Below are 19486 nucleotides of genomic sequence, written 5' to 3' on the forward strand. Positions count from 1 at the left end.
GCTATTTGCTACTGGGAGAAATCTGACAGGAAGCAGGTAGGAACTACATCTTAAAGGTGGATCAAATGCTGAACCACATGCTATCTATCAAGTACCTATATATGGTATATGGCATAGCCACATGCTGGCCTGCAGCACGGAAGATGAGAACCTAGGCACGTAGATGAGAATCTGAGGCACAAGGAGAGGATGTTCTTACCCAAAAAGATGAAAAATACACGGCAGAGCCAGGAAAGAAGCCAGACATCCTTTATCACAAAACCTACTTTTCTTCTCTGTGAAACAACTTCCTACAACGACAATGTTTAAAGTTTAAACATGTGATAGCCCAGCTCCCAACTCCATAGCTTTTTTCTTCTCTCCATCCCACTATGCATTGATGTCACCAAAAAGAAATAAGACATTTCATTCAGAAAGGCATAAACTTTGATCACTCATTCCTTAAGAGCAGGCTATTACAGAATCAGTCACCTCTAGCCTTCTTTCTTAAGGGCACACACACACAAGTTGGCTTGAACATTGGGATCCATAAACCTCCTGCTTATAACGAAGATTCAGATGCATAGCTACCACTGACTTCGGTTTGATTTGTGGGTGCTCAGCAGCTGGATGGGAGGAGAAACTAAAGCACTGTTAGTCTATATCAGGTGAAGGTCTGACATGGAGAGTCAGCTTACCATAGCCGTAAAGCTCCATTTGAAGTAAAAATTTTTTACATGTGTAAAAAGTGTATATTTAGGTCTTAGACTTACCCCAATTTTGCTTATAGTTCTAGAACTGTGGTTTTCTGCAATAAGTCAAAATGGAGAGCCAGTCGAAGTCACAAAACATTCAGTTTAGCATAGGAAAAAATGATAATTTTGAATGAATGATAAATGTGCAAGGAATACGCCATTCATAATAATGAAGGACAGTAATGTGTTACTGAAGGACGGTCACACTGTGGCCTCCTCTTACTTTCGATGGACACAAAAATAAAAGGACATTCGCATGACATGTGTTGCAGCTTGAAATCTCAGGGGAAAAAGATGCACTAATTCACACACGTTACCTAGTTATCTCTACTGTCATGGTATAGGAAACACAACTACCAAAAAGTTTTAATCTTTGAAATGTCTCGCTGTCCTTTCACTTTCTTTGCATCTTTCAATTATCAGTTGTACTTCTCATAGAAAGTACTGCTTGATTTCTTTTCTGTTTGGAAAACTAATATGGCAAAGGTCAGGGTCCTACTTTCTAGATACCAAAAAAAAAAAACCCTCTACCGGGTCATTAGACTGGTACACTAGCAAGGATACCTTTGCCAAGAAAACAGCTCATCAAACCTTGGCCAGTCAGATGTCCCACCTAATCAAACAATTCTTTCCACTCAGCTTTAAGGCAGATCCATACCTAAGGATAAGTATTCAAAAGGTTCTGCAGCCAGAGCAGTATCTTTCTTTAGTTGCAAATCAGGCAGCTCACGCTCCACAGTCATGAACACCTCCATGCAAAGAATGACTATCTCAGCTTCCTCCATGGGACTTCATTTGTGAGTAAACAAGGATGTCAGATTTTGCTCATAATTCAATATGAACAACTACCAGGAAGCAGCTCCTAGCTTATACAGTTATAAATGTCTCACTTCGGAAAAAGAATTAATTAAAACCAAACGTTTACTGCCTTCAATCTGTGAGCCACGGGTTTATGATTCAAGATTCTCTCTTAGCTGGCCATTGTAGCTACACAGACGTTTTTAACGTATGCCTTTGTATTGACCCAAACCCCACAGCCCTCTGACAATCACCCTGTTCCCTGCTGCTGTCACAGAAAGATATGGCTGGTGCCAATTCAGCTAGCACAACGTTAGCACACTGCAAGAAACCGCTACTCCAAAGGGGAGGGCACTATAGACCAAGACTGAAGTTTTAGTCTATTGTCCTCATCCCCAACAGTGCCCCTGAAAGTAAGCAAGGTGACAGCTTCAGTGCCACAGGGTAGCTGTCACATCATGGCACATACTGTTGTTATTTCATAGCATGGTAGTATGCTGATTCCAAAATCCTAAATCCCAGCAAGTCAAGCTGCTTTTCCCAGCGCTGTTGTTTTGCAGAGCTCCTAACCCGCTCCCAATACAGCACCAGCTTTCAACCTTAAACCTGAGATAACACATGCAGATCTATGGTAGCCAAAAGAGCTCAGATTCAAGTCACACAGCAAATCAAACCTGCCCTCTCTGCTACCATTTTACTGATAAGGCTTATTTATTATTTTTCAGCCTTTGTAATTAAAACACCCTTGATGATCTTTACTTGGCCTCAGCATACCAGAAAGTAAGCTTCAAATGTAACACCCCGATCCCACCAAATTCACTGAACCCTGGCTTTTGATGTGCAACATACTCCAAAATAAAGTATATGAAGTACACAACCTTTACTCCACTGCTCCTAACTCTACCTATCATTTAATTAACTGACCTAGAAGCAGTAAAGTACACACTGCAGTTTTCACTTTTCCACAAAATTTTAAGAGAATTCAGCTACAAACCTTCTTTCTGGTTTAATTCCCAACTCAACGGAAACAAAAATAAGCAAGAGTCTGTGGTAATACATGCATGAAACTTTGGTTTAAAAAAAAAATTTAGACCAAAAAAAGATGTGACTTATGACTTTTTTTTTAGGTGGTACATAAATTAAAATACGTGTGAAGACTTCACAATATAAATTAATCTACTGAGAAAAGATCAGATAGGACTCAGAAATAGTATGTTTCACAAAGCAAGCATATAAAGCACAGCAAGGTACTTTAGATGATGACACATGAAGGCTGGGATTCATCAGGTCTTAAGCACAATCTCTTGCATACGTTCCTAAGTCAGAAGCCTGCCCAATGTGGGCTCCTCTTATAGCTAGTAGAGAAAACAGACATTTTCAGAGGGCACTGCAGCCCAACCAAGAGGTCTACCTGATAAGCAGCAAAGGGAGATTATAGCATGAATAGGCATACACAGCATTCAGGCTTCTAAACTACATACCACCTTTGAAAAGAGAAATTAGGTGGAAAGAACAAAGAACTAATTCTAAACTAGTTTTAATACTAAATTATTGGCTGAGCTTAGTAGAAGCTCCATTGTTACAACCAAAAATTTGTGTTTGTTCTGAAATAAGAAGACCTGTCTTGCACTTTTCACCCTTGGTGTAATTTAAAGGCTTGAGATATTGATCACTAAATTATAGAAAAATAAACAGTTTCTCCTGAAAAAATAAATTAAGAATTAATATAATAATGAGGACACTTTTTGATAAAGCACACAATTCCAATTTACTGTCTTTAACAAAACGTCTCCCAAAATCACAGGAAATCTGTGCTTTATAGACTTCTCACTAATTCTCTGGAGTTCACATTAATGTCATCATAATAAAACAGCCCTTTAATGTCAACCAACAACAAAACAGGCTCACCTCCTGTTTTCACTGGAAACTGTTAAAGCATTCTGCAGATGTGGGAGGCGATGACAAGTCTTCTCTTTAAAAGAAATTAAAGTAATTGACTCTTTCAAAAGGAGTGGGATTGTCAAAACCAGCCTGGGTTAAATCAACAAAGTCTGAATGCTCTGCATACTCAGACTAATTTTAAGCCTGAAAAATGAAACAAATGCCTTCTGTGAAGTTATGTTTGTTCTTAATGATTATGGCCCTTTTTACAACAGCTTGTTTGCCCTTTGTGTTATTCCAGCAAATAAAAGAGAAACTTCTGAGATGCAGCAGCCAGGTTCTATAGCGTTTTTACAGGTAGCACACAGCCTCTCTTAACCGTTTTTTAAATGAGCTAACAAAAAGGGAAGTCTCTAAATACCTCAGCCGGTGAACCAACTTGGAGCAAAGGTATTGGATCTCTAGGAAACGCTGCAGAGACTGCCTAGCACAGCTGCCTAACCACTGTGAATTTCCATTTACTTTAATGGGAACGTGAATGGCATTAACAACTAGCTGTGAATGTGATTTATAAACATGCCTCCTTGATTTTCATCAGAGTTTCGTGAGCACATTTTTCTCTTGGTATTCTACACCTCTGTTTTTAGCTGAACATTAAAAATGAGATAAGAAGATAGGATTAATTCAGAAATATTAAGAAAATATTATTTAAGAAAAAAAGTATTAAGGAAAAAAATTCTATTTTCCAAAAACTGCATGGTATGAAGCACATTCTAAATAAATATGAAGTTATTCAAGGCTCTTAAAAAATAAAAGAGGTGCTTTTAAAAAACTTGGTCAGCACATACAGACAGTCATCTTATTGCCAGCAAATCCTACAGCCCGCCCAAGATAAGCGCAACCAACACAATCTACAAAGGACACTAGACATCCCACTCTGAATGCCAGCAGCATTAAAATTGTGCTGCCAGAGAATAACCCAGGCCAAATCCTGACTGAAAGACTCCAGGAAGACTACCCTCAGTGGCACTACAGCCCATAAAGGATTTTTCTGGAAAGTTAATTACGGCCTCTCAGTCTTCTGCAGAACGAGCAAGGTACGACCAGCCTCAGATTTGCACTCCCAGAAGGCGAGTCAGCAGTGTATCCCTTGCAGTGTTTGATGGGAAAGCCAGAACATCCTCACAAGCTCTGAAAGAAAATCTGTTCCCATATGCACAAAGGAAAGAAAAAATCCAAATGCAGAAGGCTACGTGAATAATAGGTTCAACCACATTTTATCCTGCATTTTATTTTATACACCCCTGTAGAGACACCAGCAGCTGCCCTGCTCACATTCTCAGTTTAGCACTGCAGGTGCTCTTGTTACCCTGTGGCCCGAAGAGCAGCTCGCCTTTAAAAAGGATTGCAACCATAAGCCACGAGAGAAGCAGAGAATCTGAACCACAGCTGACAGAAAAATGTGACAGCATAACGTGGTCAGCACAGCAGCTCCTGCACTCCTGATACAAAGTGGTTTGCTGGCATCCACTCATTTACAGCCCCTACTTCTAGGCAATGCAGCTGGATGAACACAAACTTGGGGCACCAGCATGACCAGCCCTGTATCCCTCAATATCTCCCTTCAGAAAGGGGATGTTAAATGAGCGGCCATTGATAAAAACTGGCATTTGATTAAACCTGAAGCATGCAAAAATCTGGTTTGCTCTCCAATATCTAGATTTAGTCACAAGCTCTTGCCATATACAATTTGTACTAATGTTCTGCAAAATCGGGAAATATTAATAGGGCCCATCAAAGAACAAGACTGTTACTTTCAAATTCAGACCATAAAGAAAAGAAGCTTTAGAAAAATCAAGGGCAATTAATTGTAAGTGATAAAATTAGAATGGCTGCATCTGATGACATCACCATAACCATGAGATGAGCTGTATGCTTTCTGACATCACCACTGCTAAAACGCCATGCCACCAACCCCAGCACTGTGTCCGCCCGTCTGAAGCGGGACAGCCCACAAGTCCCACAGGTGATATTGAGTGGTCTCCCCTCCCCTGGGCTACTGGCTAAGGTGACACAGCGGATTCCAGCCCACGCTGGGCTGAAATTACGGCAGCCTCCTACACATTTGTTTCTTCTCGCTGCTGCTATGTCTCTTTTTCAAAGAGCAGCACTTGCTCACAGTTCTCTGGAATGGCTGCAGAGTCATTTAAATGACAATCATTTAAAAAATATTAAAAAATAGGGTTTGTGCAACAGTGAAATACAAACATTACAAGCAACAATTTTTTTCCCTGTGAATTTGTCAGCCTTACTTATCAGAAGTTCTTCTCACAGAAAGTATTAGCTCATGTGGCTGCTGCCACAGCTGAATGAGGGAGCATTTCAGTGACAGAAAAAACCCTAGGTATGGTTTCTGTATTAGCAGACAGATCTCGGATTTCCCCATTCACTAACACAGAGCAGAGGCATGATTTTCATTTCTCTTTTAGTCATCCTTTAATTATGTTTTTGCAGGAGGAAGCAGCTCCAGCACTGCAGGTCTGGAGCGTGAGAAATGGAGAGCCTAACGTTGAGCGACTTTGAGGGGGCCAGTACAAGAGCTGCAATTTGGGAAGTCAAGCAGTTTATTCAGGCTGAGTGCCAGCACTGACCCACCCAACCCATCTCCCCACCGTGCTAAGTAGGGTCTTTGATAAAGTCACTGGTCCAAGGATTAATATAGCTGAGTTGCACCTCACAAAATCACCTGGTCACACCCACAGGGTCCTGCAAATTCTCCAAGTCACAACTGTGCTGCTCAACTCATGTGCGGTGTGCTCCTGCCTCGCCAGCTCACAACGTGCTGTTGTTGTTTGAAACTGAAAAGTCCAAAGATTTCTAGAAAATCACTACAATCACTACTCACTCAACTACAAGTAAACCTTTTCCTCCTATTTGAAGTATTTTTAGAGATGCTTGCAGGGAGAAGGATGAAGAATAAAATCATTACCTTTGAAAAAAACCTTTAATTTAAATGCTGCTTTGAAAAAAACATGAAATAGTTTCCAGAATACCATTATTCTGATATCTTCAAGATTTGTTTTCCTTTCTCAATCATGAACAATTTTATGACAATGTCACAAATCTGCAGATCATTTTGTTGCCACAAAATCTGTATCTTCATCCATCTTCTTTCCCCTCCATTTGATGCAAAAGTAATTTTCAGAGCCTGTATCTGTAAACACATGTAACCAGTCAATTAATCAGCCTTACTTTGATAATTTCTTCACAAAACTAAACACCGAAAAATAACCACTATAAAAATCTTAATAGTTTATTTTTTTTAAAAAAAAAAAAAAGTAGGAGTTGAGAGAAATTTTTATCTGCAATTTTTTTCCTGTAAACAGAAAAAATCAATCTTGGAATCTTGAAAGTGTCAGAATGTTTCATTTTCATGTTCAAAGTGAAGCGGTGACGGAGGGGACTGATCTTGTACCACCAAAATCAATGGTACAAATCAGTCAGAAGTGGCAGCATGCCTAAACAAGTGGTTGAGCATTTACGGTGGAGGAACTGCTTTTGGCATTAATCAATTCTAAACATATTTCATTTCTACTAAAGAATATAAATGTATGCTCAAAATTAGCTTAGCTATGGTAATAAAAAAAGCCTCAAGAGATCAGCATCCATTGGGTGTTTGCTCAACAGAACATCAGCCATCCAAAGCAAGAGCCTATTTCCTCTCTCAGCAGCAGTCAGTATTCTCCTGCAGGAGCACAATGTTTGTCCCAGAAATAATCTGTGCTTTATTATCAACTGTCCTCTGTTTTCCCTTGGTGCATCATCAACTTCCCACCACCTCTTTCTCGCTTTATCTCACCTTGCCGCCCACATCTTCTGTCAACTTTGCCAATTTTTGGCAAGCACAGGGATGAAATTGTATATTCTCAGGTAATCAAAGCTACTCCACAACGTTTTGATTACTTTCAGTCTAGGTTCATAAAACACTTTCCACACCTAACCACTGATACAGACTCATTCGAGTCTGCCTTTGCCTTAACCGTCTAGTCCCTACCAACTCATAGTGAGGTTATCTGCATGGAACAGCTGCTTTAATAGAAAACTGTTTGTTAAAGTTCAACTATCTTCATCTCCGGGTTTGCTTCTCCTTATTCAAGGCCTTCTTTTTCATCAGCAATTGCACGCTCTAATCTCCCATATGGCTCCAGTATCAGTCTAAAGAAATCGCTGCCACAAAAAAAAGACACAACAAAAAACCACAAACCAACAAACACAAAATTGTGAAATATTAGACCAAACTCTGCCTGGCATGAACCACAAGGGAAGCATAGGTAGCGTGGTGTTGAAGTTTGCCGAGAAGGCAGCACATCCTCCAAGTATTTCATGTAGGATCAGAAGCTTTAGGCTCACGATTCTGGCATTTAGCATGTCCCTGGGAAGAGCTCAGCAAAAGCTCAGCTCACATCTTCCAAGTGACTAATCCAAGTTTCCAAGATTTGCCAAGACACTTTGTATGCTTACGCGAGAAACCAGACTGGCTCTTATGGAGTCATTCTGGTTTTCAGTACAGTATCAGGGCTTTAAAATAAATCCTGTAATGTATATTTACCCCAGTAAAACATGAGGCCTTCACAATTTGTTCCAGTTGCTTTGGAAGTCTAAAGCACGTTTTTAAAATGTTACTGTTTCCTTCACGGTTTGTTGGGTTTTTTTTTTCCAAATATTGCACATATATTTTAAATTCATTTTCAAAAATAGCTGATACTCTGAAATTGAAGTTGATTTATATGCTTGCATACAATCAAATGCATTCACACAACGCTGCATGGCTGTGCAATATGCGTGATTATGCAATGTATGCATGTACGTGCAGCATTTGATTTAGTCAGTACAAAGCCTCTTTACTCAGTACAAAGAGTCTTTAATGATGCTCTGCTGACACTTTCCTGATTTATTGTGCCATCAACTTGCTCACTAAGTGAACAGAAACATTTTTTTATTTTCACAGCAGCACACTAGATAATTCAGGTATCATCCCTGCATACCCACTAGGCTTCTAGAAGCGTGAGCTCTCTACAGACCGTAAACCTATGAGCCACAGCATGTATTTTGTTTATACTTGTATAAATTTAAAAATAAACCCCATGACACTCAGGATACCTTGCAGGAACAGATTATGTTCAGGAATTACAACCTCCCAGCCTGTCACGGTAAAAGAAAAAAATAACTCTATGGACATACGCGTCTGTGAATCTCTCTATCATTTTTTAATAATAAATGATGATAAACCAGGCACTGATCCTGCAAGCTTTAATCACACAAAATATCCTTATTCCTGTTGTTGCCCTGGGAATCAAGCGTGGATGCTCAGAGTGAGAGAGGATTCCCCCTCAGGTATGAGCTGCAGAACCAGCCTCCTATTTCCTGCCAAGGCTGGTACAAGGCTCCACTTCTTTCACTGCACAGGTTAAAGAAGCTCACACAGAAAAACAAACAGTGCTACCTTCCACTAAAAAGTAGAAGAAAGGGCACATTATTAAGAAGGAAACACCTCTAATGCAACCACTAGCGTAATACATAGGTGCTTAGGCTCTGTAACAAAGAAGCAGGGATGTTATCAATGTCTTTACAATTACTTCAAGGAGCACAACCATAACTAGGCACGGGGTCTGGCTCGTTGTCCATCCTAAAAAGATCCTGAGTTCCTCTCATGTACCACTGCAGATAGTGAAAGCTGCAGTAGCTCTCCACTTTTTAAGAAATGTTCAGTACCTCACAGAATGGAACTGAGGACTGAAATAAAACAACAAATTCGCTCTGGTTCAAACCCCGGGTAATCCTCTGCAAAAACAAGCATTTTTAGCATCCACAGCTAAAGATTGCCAGGACTCATCACATTCCCTGACATGTGATTTGGACATTACAACATGTGGCATTTTTGTGTATAGGGCTCCCTTTGTGAGGGACGAGCACATTCTAGGAAATGCTTGACATTCGTTGCAGCTTGTACGTGGATGCAATCCATAGGAAATTTTATTTTCTGCAGTTTGTTATCGCTCATTGATAGACAGTTGGATTCTCCTTTGCTTGGGCTCAATGACAAACCCTTTCTCATGTCACTGACACCAACAGGAGAAGAAGCATGTCTCTAGGAAGAGCCACGGCCCCATCTCAGACTGCACAGAGGGCTCTTTTTGTCCCCATTTCAGCTGGCTTGACATAAATGCCAAATTAATGAGCTGTAGCGACCATCCCCTGACAGTAACGCAAAGTCACTATAATAACTGCGTATCATTCTAGCGTGCAAATTACACAGCATCAATACATTAATTTTTAGCTTCAGGATCACCTCTCATACCAAGATGGCAACACACCACAAAGACGCTTTTCAAATCTCACGGCGGTTCCTGCGTTTTTCATTGCAATACAATGCTTTGCTACCCTGCCTTCCTTGTGTCCAATACCCTATAACCTCTAAGTTTTATCAGTAGCCCTAATGCAGCCAGTACAAATGTAAGTCCCTTGAGGATGCAAAGCAAGGTTATAGTCAGGCCATAAAGCTGAACATCAAGCGCTAATTTGTAGACCAAATCCCCAGAGACCCACAGAAGCCACATCTCACCCCCAAAACGACAGACTTCTAGACCTGTTCTGTAACCTACCGAGGGACGTGCAAAGACCTGACTGGGCCTCAGGTACCGCGCAGAGTTCAAGACTAAGCCTTTTCACATACAGACATAAGCAATACTATCAATTCTGAAATTGGAAACGATGAAAAACGCACAGTCGTGGGCGGAAAACGAAGGTGCAGCGTCAATCACATCCCCTTTTATAAAAAACGCCTCAACCCCAGGTACACATGACCACCTATCCCGGGCCATCGGGGCAGACGCCTGCCGGGTGCGGCGGTCCCCGCAGCCCGCCTGGCCGTGTTGACAGCTCACACGGCCACAGGGCGAACCTCACGCTTGTCCCCCGACACCCTGGCTGGTGCCAGGGAACGGGGAGGCCGACGCCTTCCCTTCCAGCACATCTGCAGCGGGCGCCCGCCCGCAGAGCAGACGGGAGCGCGTTCGTTCCCGATCGCTGCCGCACCCTCTGGTATTTTATAGGGAATTTCGCACGCTCCTCTCTTTAACGGGGCGCTAAATCCGACGGTCAGCAACATAAAGGCGCTCTGCGCCGAGTGGCGGCGGTCGCTGACAGCCGGTGCCGCTGCTACAGCGAGTATTTTAGGGACAGCGCCTGCCCGCTGCCGCCGGACCGCGGGCCCGACGCAGCGGCACCGGGCGGCAGCTCCGCCGCGCTCCGCCCCGCCGCTACCTGCTGCCAGGTGCGGGCAGCGCCGGGCCGGACTCCCTCCACCCCACCGCACCGCACCCCACCCCGCCGCCGCCGCCCCCTTACCGGGCTCATGCTCGCCGGGGCGGTCGGACACCTCGATGACCAGGAGCTCCCGGCCCTCGGCGCTACGCCCCACCGTGTAGATCCTGCTGATGGCGGGGCACTGCAGCCACACGGCCACCAGCGCCTCCCGCAGCTCGGCGTAGCGGTGGTACTCGAAGGAGATGCCCTCCTCGGCGCTCAGCCGCCGCCGCCGGCTGGCCCCCCCCGCCCCCGGCTCGGCCGCCCGGCAGGCAACGAGCACCCCGCAGAGCGCCAGCACCGCCCGCACCGCCCGCACCGCCATCCCGCACCGCTGCCCGCGGCCGCGCAGCTGCCGCCGGCCCCTGCGGTAGGGAGGGAGAGATGGAGGGAGGGACGGAGAGAGGGAGGGAGCGGGGGGCGGGCGGAGGGCGGAGGGGAGGGACCGGCCGCTCCTCCCGTCTCCGCGGGCCGCGGCGGGAGGAGCGAGGGCTCCCTGCGGAGGGCGGCGGAGAGTGCGCGGCCCCGCAGTACCAGCGCCGGAAGACGCGGCCGAAAGGCCACTAAAGGGGTTTTCGTCAGCCGGATACACAGAAGGCGTTGGGAGAGCCCAGGGGCGCGTTTTCGACATTGCTTCGTCGTTTTATTTGGTGAAACGCGTTTGCCCTGCGCGGCATTCGAGCCGTCCCACCGAGTTAACCCGCGGGCAAAGCCCCACATGAACAGGCGGTGCGCTCCGTGGAAGACTCCAATAGCGCTGTGGTGGAGTAACACGAATGTATTTGACTGACCTCACAGGGAACACTATGAACAATCATCTATAAGGTTGCTTTGCTCATCATCTACAACACGGCTTTGCTGCATCACAGAAAGCAAAGGGTAAAGTAAGACTCGCTTTCCAATACTGAGAGTACTTAGAGAGCATATCCCGTTATGTTCAGTGGGAATGCCCTTGTGAGGAACCATTTGCAATAGATCGGTAAATCGCAGCCTCTTCTAGACCGCGGACACTACAGGCCTTCTGAAGCAATCTGCTTTCCTGACCTGTTTTTATAGGCATAAGTGTTTAGACTATGTCGAAACAGCCTGTAAAGGACAACTGATAAGAACAAAAGGCTAAATGCTGAAAAACAAGTTCCATATCAGGGGATTTTTAAATTATTTTTAAAGGACACAAAGCCTCACTGGAGAATTTTGAGAGGTTCAAAATTTTCAAAAGTTTGACAATCACAAATCCAATTCATTCTTCCATAAATAGAATCTTGTCCCAAATAATTTAATACATATTTTACCCTGATCTTCTAACCTATCTCCATCACCAATTTATACTGAATCAATTTTCAGGAAGATTTGTTAATAATCCTTTGTGATCCTATGGATATTTTCCTAAATTATTGGTCGTCTAGTTCCAATCAAGGAGATAACGGAAATAATGTCTTCTAGGAGAATATCTTCATTGACACTTGGTGATACACCATCTTGGAAACTCACCCAGCATCTGAAACTCAGACCTGAAAATACAACTACTACGAATATATACTCCTATATCTATTTGTCTATATTCCCCTAACTTGTTATTTTTCAGTGTCCTGATGGCCAGTCCTGGATTATTTGATGCATTTCTTCATAGCAAGAACCAAAGGTCAGCTCACCCAGTCCTTACCATCTTTCAAAGCCAAGTGGGTTCAGAAGCTTCTTTGCCCAGTTTAATTCCAGGATTACAAGAATGTAACCATGTGTAAAGGCACCTTCAGAGCACTTTTTGGAGCCTTCAGCTCTCCGTTCTTACTGCTAGAAAACTTTGGGAAATGCCTATCATATCACGTCACATTAGCTCTGTGGTTATGACAATGCAAAGGCAGATTTTCTCTAAGCATTTTACAAGACGTGGGTGCCCAGAGGGTCCCTGATACGTTTTCTCCTACCAAGATCGCTGTTCAGTTTTAGGATCATAGAAGAGCCATCCCTCTGACTTCTCCCTAACAGCATGAATTGTATCATGAATTTGTTTATGACTTTATAGCACTTTAGAATGATGTGCAATACAGAGCTCTAAATGAACTGCAAATAAAGGTAGCTAAACTAACATTCAAAATGTTCACATTCCTTATCAGTTTTGTTGGCTACATTCATCACAGGCTAAATATTCTTTGTTTTCTTCATCGCTTTCCTTTGTGCTTTGTACACAAAGTAAAAAAATCTGCTGGTGCTGTGATTTTAGACTTAAACAGTATCATTTTCTGGGACAACTTTCTGATCAGTTAGAAAAACCTTTATGCTGTGTAGGAACTCTCGTTGGCTTCCCTTCAAATTTATTTGCACAAAATACAATGTCACTAGAAGATACAAGTAGGCTCAGAAATCACCTATTTCTTTTCATCTCTTCAAGCAGGGAATTATTATTCCACTACACAAAATCAGTCTCACAACTAGATCTGAATGGATTTACATTAATTTCCATACTTATTAACACCCCACCCCTAAAAAAATTAAGAGAATGAGTACTTACAAAAACACATCCACACACACATCTCCTGTAAAACAGGGCATTTTATATACTATCAAATATTTTATTTTGAGTTCACATGTACTGATTTCTTTTTAATAAGGGATTAAGAAACAATGATTAGATCCTCAGCTTAGAAGTATTTGCAATACGGAGCAGGAGAAATAAATTGATGACTTCCTTTGCATCCAATCCCTCCTCCTATTTTCCATATTTCAGAGATGATGACCACCATCACAAGCAAAGGCCAAATTTCCTTGTAATATGGAAACAGGTTTTGCATTTAGTCTCAGAGGAATACACTAACCCCAAGGGCATTTCCAGCCTATACACATAACCAGGGTATGGCCTTATAAGCTAATAATACTAATTAGAGCCGGGAGTAGAGCTCAAGTGGTACCTGTCCAGAAAAAGTCATCCACAGATTTCAAAGCTGGTTTACCTCTCTCTTATGTCTGTATAGGAACAGGCTGCCCAGGGAAGTGGTGGAGTCACCAACCCTGGAGATATTTAAAAGGCACGTAGATGTGGTGCTTGGGGCCATGGTTTAGTGGTGGACTTGGCAGTGTCAGGTTAATGGTTGGACTCGATGACCTTGTGTCTTTTCCAACCTAAATGATTCTACAAATCTATGATACCGAATAGTAGATTATATTTCACTAACAGACGAAGCCTAAATAATTTGAAAATGGTGAAGAAAACTTCACTGATATTTCCAAAAATACTTATTTATAGACAAATATGGGCAAGCACATATGTAATATTCATATATATTTACACATCCCTCCATTCTTTTGGCCAATACAATTTGCTGAATGTGATTCAAATTTTCAGTTACTTTTGACTTGCTTGAATCTGTCTTTTTCAGCAAAACATGATTCACCAGCAAGTATATAAATAAATCTTCCAAAAATCCTCACATGCAGAGTGCTGCTTACAAGACTTGAGTAACACTGCACTTTATTTGGGTGGCAAGACAAGCAGGCTGAGGCAACTATTTTCTTTTATAACCCAAAATGAGAACCCTAAAGCTCTGTCCATTAGAAACAACAGAAGTACGTTAGGAACAATAGAAATCCTAGAAGCACTCTATGATGGATATCAGCTATTTACATTATTAACAAAGTACTGTTAATAATTACACCATGGAAATACTCAGTAAATTTCTTCAGTTTATGTGTGGAAAGAAATGAGAGCGTGCACTACACTGCATGAGGAAGACAGTGTTTTCTAACACACAAATAAGCAACTAGGATGCTGAACATAACGCATAAGGGAGAAGCATGTTCAGATCAGCAAGACCAATCACTTGTTGGTCTTTAAGGCCCCCTCTGAGGAGGGCTAGCTTTGGCCTGCTAATATCCTGCTATATCGCATTTTCAAGCCTTGGAAAAATTCTGAAAGACTAATTAGGTTATTAACACAGCACAACTATTCAGAAACAACAGCTATAGACCATATATGTCAAAAAAGACCAGGTAAAAGCTGGTGAGGGTTTCAATCAAGAAATCAATGATATGAATAGAATAGCTCCAAACAATTTAAAAAAGACAACAGTTGATCTCAGTGTTGACAAATTACCGGGCAAGTAGGTGGAGATAACTTACCTGAATGCTGATTATATACACATACTACACCTGGTAGGTCTGGTCACTTGAAGCTGGGTCTTCAAGACAGAACCTTCTATTACCAACCTCCAAAATGTCTTCCACCACTCAGTGGCTCTATTTCTTGGATTCTTGCATAACAGCGTTGAGATATGGAATGTTGCGGCTTTTCCAGTACCTTCAGAACAGGCTTAACACAAGGCAGGTTAAAGGAAATATAAACAGAATTACTTTTTTAAAAAACAAATACAGCCAAGGCAATATTTGGTACTGGAGGCAGGAGGGTACGGAAAGGAAGACAAAACCCGCTTTCCAGTTACATGTTGCAAGACTGGATCTTTTATTGTCTCCACCTGGTAGAAGACATGCCCATGTTACTGAAACTCAGCCCTATCAGGTATTTGAGTGCTTACTGTGCTTTTGCTGGGGCAGTGAACATCCTATACATGTAACAATTCTGCATAGAGCCTCTTTATAGACTGCAACTGAAATTTCATACAAAATGTACCTGACACTTGCAGTTACACACTGCATGCCTACACAAATGGCCACGGCTTATTGCTGCCCCTTGTATCAGGGGTTTGCTCCTGGGGTGATACTAAGTCCTGGACACCGAACTGCAATGCTGTTTCTGGGAGATGGACACCGAACACTCTCAGACAGAGCAACTACCGTGCAGGATCATTGTGAAAGTTCGCAAAACTGGCTGACAGGGTTTTTTTAAAGTGGCGAGTCACGATCTAACGGGACTGTTCTTCTGGTCTTCCACAGGGACTGGTATTTCAAGTCCAAGGGCCAGTTTATTCAGTGATTACATAAATGTGAATCAAAACTGATTAAAATTTGCGGATGGCAAAGAATGTTGAATAATAAGGATATAGCAGGTCTGGAATGTGATTTAGATTACTTGGTAAGTCAAGCACATTTAAATATTTCAGAGTAGCAAATTGCAAATTATACTTAAGAGCAAGAAATGTAAAACACACTTGTAACAGTCTGGCAAGCAGTATTGCTAGAAGCAACGTGAGGTCACAATAGATGGGTAACTTCACTAGATTCTCCAGTGCAGTGCTGCAGAACAGCTAATTTTATCTTTGAATGTTTACACAGAAGGATAATGTTAAGAGGAAGGATGTGGTTATGCCACCAAGGTGGTATCAGAGAAAATGATCTGGACACACAGTTCTGGTATCTACAGCTGAAACGACATTGAAAATTCAGAGACAAGCCACAGGAGTGGTTTGAGAAATGGAGGAAATGCCTTACTGTGGAGGACATGATATAATCCAGTTAGCCAGTGACAAATATAGTTCAAAAGCCGTTTGACTGCTTGCTTACTACCTTCACAGATAGAAAGTTATAGCAAGAACCAATGGCAAATAGTTGCCTTCCCCCTGGACCTGCCAGTTACGGGTTTCAATGGCTGAGATTCACCAGAAGGCTACAGCTGACAAGAGAGGCAGCAGTAACAGGATGAAGATTTGGAGGCAATGAACCAGACACTATAGTTAGCAATAACTATGTGGAGCCATAATGTAGGTTTCTCTAATATAATTTTTCAATAAAAATGAATGTTAAAAATCTAGAAATATATCACACATTTCTTTAAAATTATCTTAAAACACTCAGCAGCCATTTATTATAAACTCAGTGAGGAAAACAAATGAAGTCATATAAATCTACAAATATAGTCATGTCAATCATTATTAGTATTTTCTGGCAAGCTGTGCTGTAGTGCAATATACACCTCCTTATTTAGCATTTCACATCAGCAGCCAAAAGCAGTTGATTATTTTGCAATTCTAATCTTAATTTATTACACTTCTCAAGTTTCCATGTTTTTTTGACACAAAACCCAAGAAACTAATTCATCGCTTTCACAGGACTTTATTATTATCATATCTTAAGGGACAGTACAAGCTGTTATTTCCCACAGATGAGCCTTACTTAAACTAAGCTGGACTTTTAGGAAAATATTAAGTTGTGGAAAATGTTGCTTCCCCACTTACTCCCTTATCCTACCACTTTTAAGAGTTAAATCTGTCTCCTTGCTAAAGAGGATAAAGGACAACAGATTGTGTAAGGTTTATTGTGTCTTGTGAAGAGACAAAAACTGTTACCCATAGGTTGCTCTTGTTTTTTTTCTATTGCATGAAAACCTCTTCATTTTCAGAACTACACATCCTGTATAGTCTCTCTCACTAAATACAGAAAAAAAGATCAGTGAAGTCTTTAATTAATAAAGGCCTAAACCCTCAAAAATGTAATTGCCTAACATAGTTTTTGATATGCATAAAAGATACATGGTAATGAGGCAGGTTATTTACTAGCCAGCATCATGCTCAGTAAAAAATAAAAGGTTCTGCCTTTGAAAAGGTGGTGGCAAAATGCAGGTCTGCCTGTGGTTTTCAAATGTAACTTTCTGTGTTGAGAGGTCCAGTGGGCACATTTTTTCAGCAAAAAATAATTTACAAAGCACAGCTTGCATAATTCTCTAGGGATGTGTTAAAGAAAGCGGATCAAAGGCAATGATGTGATCACATTGTACACTAAGGACATATATCAAATAACCCAAAAAAATGAAATAGCAATGGGTGTCAGAAAAATATGGATTCAAGTCATGAACAAAGAACAAGAAAACCTCCATGCACACTACCTAAAAAGACGGCATAACTAACATGTTAAAATTACACTCATTTTCAAAGCCTCTTGAAAAATGGCATGTACATTGTAATTTTCTGTCATCCTATCAAGCTTTTGGTGCTCTGTTTGAGCTCTCCAATAGCTGAGGAGATAACCAAGCTTTTACAAATACCTTTACTCAACTCTTTAAGCAATTGGCTCACAGCTGTACACAATTTTGTGACAGTGTGTGTACAGGCGCAAGCCAGCGGGCTGAGAACCAGTGAATAGAATCATGTACGCAGGGAGAACGTAAAGGACACTGAAAGCTCCTTGTATTTTTAGGCCAGGGTTCAGTAAAATAAAGAGAAGTATATCTGCAGCTGCAGGATGAGAGTGGGAGTTGACAAAGCAAAGAGGATAATGGCCATCTTTGAAATCTGATTAAAGAGGTCGCTTCCACCATGGAGAGTTCAGGCTGGCAGGGCATATGGATTTGGGAAGTCTTAAGTACCAGTCCCTGATAAAAACTGAACAACACAGGGATTTCAGCTTCCATTCACCTGCCACAATCTAGTAGTTTTACTTTCTTTTAGAGGGAAGAGGAAGAACACCGAGTTTCAACAGGGATACAGACAGAGAAGTAACAGCTTCTACAAAACACATACAGAACAGGAATTTCAACCACTCCCACATCTCAAGTAATATTTGAATCACTCTGAATGTCATTAACACCTTGGATTTCTGTTGGAAGCCTGATCTCATCTGCACTTTCACAGGAGTGCCCGTTTTGAGTATTACGCCAGACTGCATGTGAAGCAGCATGAAAATTCAGGTGGTCTTGCATAAGCAAAACACTGTAAGCACCTCTAAATGGCTTATAGGGTAGATGAAGTGGTATTTGAAGTCTGAAGAGCAGCTGACATTCAAAGTGCAAGATCTTTATAAGGGCTTAAGCCCTTCTTAAATACTTCCACTGTTATTTCCTATGCAGTAGACAAATATTTAGAGTAGATTCAACAATATTAGACTACTGCTTCTATTACTACTACAACTCAAGTAGTAGATTCTGAGATTCTATCTTGTGAAAGCTGTAGCTTAACTTGAGAATGCACTTGGCCCAAAAGTTGACACTGCTCTGAGTAGCTATGTATCCAAGTCCTTCAAAACACAAACCAGCAGACTTTACAAGGTGTCCTCTGATTCCATTTCTTACTGCTGTCTCTGTAAGTAGTTTAACAGATGGGACTATTGTAGACCGTACTAACAGAAATAATTCTTCTTCATAATACACACATCAAACCAAACCACATTTATTTCATCAGTCACAAGTGCAAATATAGCAACAAGTCAGTTCAGCAAATTACAACACATAGAAAAGAATGTAATGTAAATGCTAAGTACACTGACAGACCAACTTCAAAAGAGCAGCAAAAAACAGTTTCTTCAAATAAAAACTTCTATTCTTTCTACTTGTAATCTAAAATAACATAATAAATCTAGATCAGGAATGTCTCTGCTAACTCATGTTTAGCCAGGTATTCTGTTATTAACAGTTTGCATTATCCAGTGTGCAAAAGGCCTGTCCAAGCTTCATATTAACAGATGTTTTGGTTTTAAGCAACTTTTACCCAATATTTAAATAATACAGTGCTGATACTAGGTAATATGTTCTGCTATTTGATATTACAAATTTAAGAACATATATTTAAAAAAGCTAAGACAAATTTCAGTGTATGTATACAATTCTACCTGGAACCAAAGTGGGCAACATTAAAGATAAAATTGAGTTGGTTTTGGTTTTTTTTTTTTTTTTTTAAAAGTTGTCTCATTTTTTTTGCATCATCTTTAAATCTGTAGTTAAAATATATGCAGTACTTACTTATAAAATAGAAAGCATTCCCATTAGGAAGATACTGCAGTGTAATTAGCCATTTTTCCCTACCACTTCGTAGCCAAGGAACAAGATTTAT

At 41.3% G+C, this 19486-nt stretch overlaps 1 protein-coding gene across 1 annotated transcript in view; it reads right to left on the bottom strand.

Annotated features, from left to right (window-relative positions):
- Positions 1-11103, bottom strand: part of CPE (carboxypeptidase E) — a 58670-nt gene extending 47567 nt beyond the window's left edge. Inside the window, exon 1 of the mRNA XM_086464160.1 lies at positions 10821-11103. Coding sequence (XP_086320286.1) covers positions 10821-11103 — 283 coding nt within the window. The remainder of the gene's footprint in view (positions 1-10820) is intronic.
- Between the last annotated feature and the right edge of the window lie 8383 nt (positions 11104-19486).

This window comes from Leptosomus discolor, chromosome 4 (genome assembly GCF_034619465.1).
Source record: "Leptosomus discolor isolate bLepDis1 chromosome 4, bLepDis1.hap2, whole genome shotgun sequence".
In the NCBI taxonomy this organism is placed as follows: Eukaryota; Metazoa; Chordata; class Aves; order Leptosomiformes; family Leptosomidae; genus Leptosomus; species Leptosomus discolor.